Source organism: Panicum virgatum, chromosome 8N (assembly GCF_016808335.1).
Source record: "Panicum virgatum strain AP13 chromosome 8N, P.virgatum_v5, whole genome shotgun sequence".
NCBI classification, from domain to species: domain Eukaryota; kingdom Viridiplantae; phylum Streptophyta; class Magnoliopsida; order Poales; family Poaceae; genus Panicum; species Panicum virgatum.
In genome coordinates this window covers 41,323,761-41,332,024 of record NC_053152.1, presented here as the reverse complement: position 1 = coordinate 41,332,024, position 8,264 = coordinate 41,323,761, and the positions used below count along the sequence as shown (strand labels likewise).

General features: G+C 42.2%; 1 protein-coding gene across 1 annotated transcript; it reads left to right on the top strand.

Moving 5' to 3' along the window:
* The first annotated feature begins 1,151 nt into the window (after positions 1-1,151).
* Positions 1,152-6,711, top strand: LOC120685067 (putative disease resistance protein RGA3). Its single transcript, XM_039966909.1, has 3 exons — positions 1,152-1,352; positions 4,367-6,533; positions 6,635-6,711. The coding sequence occupies exons 1-3, from the start codon at positions 1,152-1,154 to the stop codon at positions 6,709-6,711; spliced, it is 2,445 nt and encodes an 814-aa protein (XP_039822843.1).
* The last annotated feature ends 1,553 nt before the right edge of the window (positions 6,712-8,264 follow it).

Genomic DNA, 8,264 nt, shown 5'->3' with positions numbered 1-8,264 from the left:
TTCATCCGATGTTGTATCGAAGAGTTATGATTTTTCAAAGATTCAGCCGAAATAAATTAGAAAAGAAAAAACAAAACCGCGTTAACTGTAGCAAATCCGGGTTTACTGTATCAAATAGCGGGCGCACAGTGCCATGCAAAACCGGACTGGACCTGGGGTGAACGGGTTCGCAAGTTCGAGGGGCTAGATGTCCGGTTTCTAAGTTTATGGACCTATTTGACATAGCACTGCAAGTTCATATACCCACAGTGCATTTTACTCTATTTCTATTTAGGGTCTAGTTGCTTTTTTTTAACGATTCCATCTCGATCTAATAACTGCTCTCAATTTGTTTATTGGGAGAATGACCGTTGACTTAGATTATTATTAGTTTGCAAGTAGTTGCAAGGAAGCTTCCCCTTGTGTCATGGCACCTAGTAATGGTGATGACATGTTCCTGTTCCCATGACATCAGACTATCAGAGAGCTCTGAATGGATCCAAAGGATGGTAGTAGTGCCAAGTACGAACAACCACCACATGAATTATTGGAGGGCGCGATTTTCTTTGTCAAATGGTAGTGCTTGGCCATCACATGAATTATTGGAGGGCGCTTCTTTGTCAAATGGTAGTGCTTGGATTTCCTTAGTTCTCAATGTTTTACATAAATCTTTTTTTTGTGTGTGGGTCTGTGTCACTTAAGTGACGATTGATGCCAGCGCATCGCAAGGACTCAGCCTGCTTAGATAAGAGACTGTACTTGGTCATGTGTCGCCATAGCCAACAAGACCATGGGGTCGGCTGCTCTGATCTAACACAGGGTCAAATTTCTCCAATTGTGCCACTCCGATGAAGACCGCTGACTTTGTCACTTCAATTATTTGCGATTGAAAAATTGAAAGGAAGCTTCCTCGAATGTGCCTCGACACCTTATCTTGCCAATCCGCACCTGCTATTGCATAAAACTGCCCAGAACGACTTGATGAAGCCATCTATCCTTAGCTTGTTCAAGTCTGCTACCACATCCGAGGGCTTCCGATGGATCCGGTCAGTATTGCTGCGGTAGGCTGGGGCATCTCGTTTGCAGGTTGGCTTGTCTCTCCAATCATCTCCAAGCTCCTTGACAAATGTTACTCCTACCTCGGCTTTCACTCGTCAGATAGGCTCGAGAAAATGGAGAGCAAACTTTTGCAGTTGAAGCATATAGCTGAAAAAGTTGAGGCAAGTAATGGTGCTCAATACGCAGAACCAGTAGGTAACTGGACCAAGAAGCTCAAGTCTGCTTTTTATGATGTCGAAGATATTCTTGACGCTATTGATTATCACCGTCTCAGAACTGAAGCTGTTCATCGATCTGCAAAATCAACAAAGCCGGTGTGTTCCTCTCTTCACCTTTTATGAAAAAATATTTAGCTGAATACCACGCGCGGCTGTGTGACTTGAGAACATAGTCATTTTGTTACTATACCTTGTGAGGAATTGCATATTTCCGAGCGTGCATTTTTTGGTTTGTCCGCCAGCCGCTAAGGCACCTTGATCGTTGTAAGATCAAGGACTGGCTGGGCACACAAATTGCAATTTAAATGTGAATGCATGCAGTGAAAGTGTTAGGTTTAGTCGAACATTGAAATTGGTGGTTTAGGAGTACACCATATAATAATGTGGGATAATTCTCTTCTACCAGACTAGTCTTTTAGGTTGAGTTAGGTCCGAGACATTGATTGTAGCGGGCTCTGGTAGATCCAGGCCCGGCGGGACGCCAACTCGTGGGTATGGTCAGAACAAAATCTGTGACGTACTCTAACAAGTGGTATCAAAGTCAAATATTAGGAAACCTGGAACATCTCAGGTTACATGGTGATGGAGTAGCCTTTGAACGTCTTTAGAGGGTCATATATGTTATGTGTGATTGAAGAGTTGGACTCAGGGCTTGAGATAATATCTTCAAAGAGACCACATGAGTTTCTTGTGATAGAAGTGTTGGGCCCGATGTGCTTGATGTGTGATGGAAAAGATTGTTAGATTTAGTCCTACATTGAAAATTGATTGTGGGGAGCACAACATATAAGGTGGGGACAATTCTCACCCATCATATACTAGTATTTAGGGTTGAGTTAGGTCCGGGACTTGGTTGTTGTAGTCTTTAGTGGAGCTAGATCTGGTGGGGGTTCGGCATGTGGGTACAACAGTAAATCCGCTGTGCAATTCTAACACAAAGGAGAAAAAAAAGCAAGGTGACGGTGCCAACGTATGCAAAACAATTTTGAAACTAGAAAAGATGTACGCCCTCCATCCATAATTCTTACTCATATTTTGACCAAGAAATTAAAAGTCTTACATACATAGTAGATTTTGACACATGATTTCTCTTACAATATGATGTCAATAGCTAAAGACTAGATATATCACTACTGGAATATGGAATATGCTTGTTTTCCTAGGCCAAATCCTAGCGAAAGGCTCAATAAACACTAGGGGATGAGTTTCCCTACAAGTTTTGGTAGGGAAACGTTGCTAGGGAAATTTTTGACAGGAAATAGATATTGCTCTAGGGTTAATTTTTCGTAGGGAAAGAAGTTTTCCTTAGAGATTTGCAGCCGTAGGGAAACTTTCTTTCTCACATGGCGGTTCCTATGTGGAAAGTTGCTTTCCCTAGTGTCTATTTTCCTAAGAAATTGTTCAAGAAGTATGGATACTCAAATATAATGTTTTATTTTCTGTTGCTAATTCAATATTTATTTTTCATGCATATATTGCAATGCTCGTTGATAAAAGGATTCATTGGATTGACATTATACAACAGCATTCGTATCAACATTATTGCAATAAAATCTATTTCTTTGAATTGAAATTACAAGAAACATTCATTTGCAACGATCATCACAAAGCCAAAAAAAAACAGCTCCTTCCTGCCTCAGCTTTGCTCTCCCGAGCCATGGAAATAGAGATAGCCACTTCGTTCCTTGTAGCCGCAGGCACTCTGCTCACTGCTCCCGCAGTCGCTGCTCCGCTCCACCCAGCGCCGCTGCTGCATGAGCTCCAATATTCAATGATTATAAATAATGGACTATGGCTCTGTTTGGTCCAAAGAAAAGTATATAACCATGTTTAGATGAATATGTCATCATTTTGGTAATTTGTAGGGAACTCATAAAATAAAAGGAATATTGAATGAATTTCTAGGAAATTTCTTAATATTTGAAAGATAGAAAAATTGGAATAGGATTATTTTGATTTGAACTTGGTAAAACAAGGATTTGGAAAAGATTAGGTATTCTGAGGTATTTTCTTGGAAAAATTCCTATGATTTACGGAGCTTGGACTTGCAAGGTACAATATCTCATATACTTGAAAAAGGAAATTCCGCGAATAGATATTATGATTATTTGAACAGGGAAAATTTTGACATGATCATGCTGAAACAAGGGCATGAATAGGTTTGTGTTATTTGGTAGCTTGGTGTACACAAATAAGGGTGGCCGTAATAATATTTTTGTGTGTGGTTGTGGCCACATCGAGAGGATGGGTTTCGATCTCGTGCATTGTGGGGTTAGCTCGGCGATTCACTAGGCTTGGTGCGTGAAGGGTAAGAGAAGTCAGGGTAATCTAAAAAAAAAGTACAGCAACACGTCATTATGATTGTCAAAATTCTACACCTCACCACCTAGCAAATAAATCGCTAGTTGGGTTATTATATACATGTCAGATAAAATCCATGATGTTATCCACAATACAAACTAAAAAAATCACTGCTTTTAAACTGATTATTCAGAATAGATTCCGTTTGCACCATTATGTTTTCTAGAATAATATTCAGAATGGTATGAAGCCACTCAAAAACTTAAGTAGATGATATATTTTGCAATGCATTTGCATTTATTAAGGATGTAGGAGTAAATAGCGTAGTGTGTACACGAACTAAAAAGAGGACTTCCATCCCCTTCTATATCGAGAGCTACAGGAAACCGAGGCAAAAGGGAGGGCGACGCCGCCTCCGGGGCCTATTCTGGCAGCCTCCTTCTTCTCCGGTGACCTCTCTGGCACGGGAGAAGAAGGGGGCCGGGGAATCGACTTCCGGTGACCTATCTGACAGTTACTTTATATCACGGCTAATTATCCTTGGCGGAAATTAGCCTCTTCTTTGACGGAATAACTCTCACCGCCGTGAACCATGGCTGATCAATTCCATCTTATTAGATTCCTTCTGTTTAATATACTGAAAAGAGATATTTCATATAATTACATAAAACTCCTTAGTCAAAAACCTTTTTATGTATACTTGGTGTCTAACCAAAAATCTTAGCATGATTGAATGTTGTTACCAGTTTGCATTTTGCGCTGAAAATGGAGAGTAAATTTCTTAAATTCCTTTCTACTTGCATTCGCAGGTTTTCAATATTGACCCTTCCTCGAGAGGGAAGTTGTCCAGCGCAATAGATATGTTAGAAAAACTAATTAATGAGGGACAAGAACTTCTTTCATGGGTGAAGTTGCCAACAGCCAACAGTTTCGAAATGACCAATGAACGTGAATACAAAGGTCCATTTCCCCCACCTGCTGTGTTTGGCCGAGTTAACGATGTCCAAACAATAAGAGGAATGCTTCATGATACACCTGCTGCCGGTGAACCAGGACCAAGTACGGCACTGTGTTATTCAGTAGTTGCTATCCATGGCCTTCCAGGATCAGGGAAGACGACCCTTGCACAGTCTGTTTTTGAGGAGGAAAAGAAAGCTGGATATTTCAACGTCATCATATGGATTCATGTTTCTCAGAAGTTCGCTGTGAAAGCTGTTACCTCTGAGATGATTGAGGCAGCGCTAGCACCGGGTGAAAAGTGTAAGTTGGCCCGGAATCTTGGCAAACTGCAACATCAACTAAAGGAAAAGTTGGAGCACAAAAAGTTCTTGTTGGTACTGGATGATGTTTGGAACAACAAGGATTTAAAAAAGCTAGATGAGCTACTTCCTCCGTTGAGATATGGGGATAGTGGAAGTAAAATACTGGTGACCACTCGATTTGAAGGTGTAGCAAAAGCACTTGGTGCCCAGAACCTATTTCCAATTCCTGAACTGAAAGAGGACAAGTTCATTGAAATGTTCATGCATTATGCACTTAATGGTCTCAAAAATAGTGGCCAAGAATTTAGAGAACACAAAATTGTGGGGAGAGAAATTGCTCAAAAGCTAAGAGGATCACCTATGGCTGCAAAACTGGTTGCAGGAGAGCTAAGCAAAAATCTACAAATTGATCATTGGATAAGGACCCGGGATAGTGACTTGTTAAAAGATACTATGGGAGCTATATGGTGGAGCTACAAACAACTTGAGGAGCATGTCAGGCAATGTTTCAGATATTGTATAATGTTTCCCAGAAGATATCCGTTGAAGCGAGAAGAGCTTGTTGACCTGTGGATGGCAGAAGGGTTTTTGGAGGCCGCTAGTGGAGCAAATAATATGGAAAATATTGGTCATGCCTGCTTTAATGATTTATTGTCATGCTCGTTTATTCAACCAAAAGAACACAGCAGTGACATGACATACTTCACAATTCATGATCTATTCCATGACTTGTTGGAAGATTGGAGGCCAGATATTAATGTGAGTAGACATGCTGTAAGTGGCTATTATAGAATAGAGGAAGGAATTGTGAGTGAAATTCCTGAACCCGATCAAGTTCGACATCTCTGTATTGAGTCCTACAATGAAACTATGTTCAAAGAGCAGATTTTGAAGCTGAAAAATTTGCGAACTATATTTATGTCTGGTACCACCGAGACAATGATGACTGAAAATGATTTGGGACTTCTGTTCAAGAGTTTAAGGAAGCTGCGGGTGGTTCATGTGTATTATAAAAAATATAAAGACAGCAAAGTGATCCCAAACTTTGGTGATCATCTGAAACATCTGCGCTATCTTAGTCTTTATCCCTGTGATGATGACGATGATGATTATGATTATGATCTGACTCTGTCAGGGGATTTTACCAAGCTTTACCATTTGCAGATGTTTTATTGCTCACGTACTTGTGTTCTTCATCCATCCTCCAGTGAGGAAATGTGCAACCTTGTCAATTTGCGTTGCATGACCTTCCATGATGAAGACATGTGCAACCTTGTCAACATACCTAATATTGGGAGGTTGACTTTGCTCCGAACTCTGGGTGGTGCCTTCACAGTGAGGAAAGCTAGTGGTTATGAGATACAACAGTTGGAGCAGCTGGACAAACTTTGTGGAACCCTGAAAATCAAGGGACTTGAAAATGTTAGAAGCAAGGAGGAAGCTCGACAGGCCAAGCTAGCTAAAAAGGTACATCTCAGAGAACTGATACTGCAATGGCAAACTGATAACCAGAGCTCCGAGAACAAGGATGTCCAAAAGTCAAAGAAACACCGGATCAGCTGTTTGGGAGCTGGGCCTTCAACATCCACCAACCAGATTCCAGATCCACAGGAGAAAGTCCTGGAGGAACTCTGCCCACCATGCCTAACATCAATGCTGGAAATCAAAGGATACGGTGGATCGTCGTATCCAAGTTGGCTGTCGGAAGATGAAGGCAAATTAAAGAACCTCCAATATCTCAAGTTCTTGAGATGCAGTGCATCTTGTCCTCCCAGTAAGATTTGTACGTTGAATCTTCATACTCTTATTATTGAGGACTGCAGTTGGAGCTCATTGCCAGGGAACATGGAGTGCCTAGCATCGCTAAAGGTATTGTTCATATGCAATTGTGAAAATATGTTGTTACTACCAAGGCTACCTGTGTCCTTGAAGGAAATCACAATTCACTATTGGAAGGGAACAGACCCTTGCCCCGAGATTTGGGTATCATTGGTTAAGTTGACCGAGCTTACACTTAATGACTGCAACTGGACCTCTTTACCTGAGAACATGGAGCGGCTAACATTGCTTAAGGTATTGGAGATCAGGAACTGCAAAAATATTCTGTCACTACCAAGGTTACCTATGTCCCTGAAGAAACTCCAAATTTTCGGTTGGAAGGGTACAGACGCTTGCCCCGGGAATTGGGAATCCTTGGTTAATTTGGAGTACCTTTCACTTCATGACGGCAGCTGGACATCTTTACCTGAGAAAATGGAGATGCTAACATCGCTCGATATATTGTCTATCACGAACTGCAAAAATATTATGTCATTACCAAGATTACCTCTGTCCATCAGGGGTCTTTATTGCATTAAAACCCCTGGGGTTGGCGAACCTCTGCGTAACATTCCAATCTGGCCTGAGAACATGGAGCATCTAACTTTGCTTGAGACATTGATGATTAGTGGCTACAAAAATATCCACCCACTACCAAATTTGCCTAGGTCCCTCGAGACATTTTCCGTTGACAACAAAAATCTCATGAAGGATAGTGAAGCCCTACTCCAGATGGCCGCGTCTACAAGCTCAGGATCCAACAGCACATGACTGCGCTCGTGTGGCCAGCAGTCAGCAGATAGGGCCGCATCGGCGGGACTAGGCGGACGCACGCGGCTAGGCCGCCGCGCCGCGGCCTCCGATCTGCCTTCTCCTGCCGCGGTGTCGACGTCCAGGCGTACTGGACGAGGTCGAGTCTGTTACTAGCTTCTTGTTTTTCTCATTCAGTTGAGTCTGCACATGGCTAGAGTCTGTTTTACTCGGTCCTGTGCTGTTGTTGCTCGACGCGCGCATTGTTCGCGCGGGAGCAGAGTCTGTCTTGCGCGGCGTGATCCGGACTTGTGGGATGGCACAAGGTGCAGAACGATCACGGCGCACCGCAGAGTCCGGCCTCGAGGCCACGTTCTGTAACGCACTGTTATATTCAGAATACAGAGTGAGAAAACGCAGCACTCGCTGCACCAAAATCCGTGTTCTCGTGTTGTGTTTAGCCTTCCGTTCGCCTGACTTTAATTTGAAACCTGTAGATATTCTGCCTGGCGTCGAGTTTCATCAGCTATCTAGTAGGTTTTGGTCCAAATGAACATTATTGTATATACCTATCAGAATCACTTCCATGCATGAACATATATATGGAACAACACGCAGCATGCTATTGAGTTACATAGAGAAACAAGCATGAAATTGATTACAGAGGAAAACGCTAGTGTGTCTAACTGTGTGTTGCAAAACTTTTTCGAGGATTTGGAATCAACCACACAGGGGTTGGCCAGTTGGACCAAAGCTGAGGGGTTGTGATTTCCTCGCTGCTGTTATCTTCCAAGTCAAATACACCAATGTCTCGGCGGTTATTCTTGAAACCTTTAGTGTAGCTATAGTCATCATCAGTGAAGTAGACATGATTTGC

What these genes read in the sequence shown, in the direction of transcription:
- LOC120685067 (XM_039966909.1), top strand. Translation starts at nt 1,152, where the DNA reads ATGGAGAGCAAACTTTTGCAGTTGAAGCATATAGCTGAAAAAGTTGAG. An exon ending in CTGCAAAATCAACAAAGCCG is followed by an intron (nt 1,353 to 4,366) that starts GTGTGTTCCTCT and finishes TTGCATTCGCAG; the next exon opens with GTTTTCAATATTGACCCTTC. An exon ending in TTGGCTGTCGGAAGATGAAG is followed by an intron (nt 6,534 to 6,634) that starts GCAAATTAAAGA and finishes CTTATTATTGAG; the next exon opens with GACTGCAGTTGGAGCTCATT.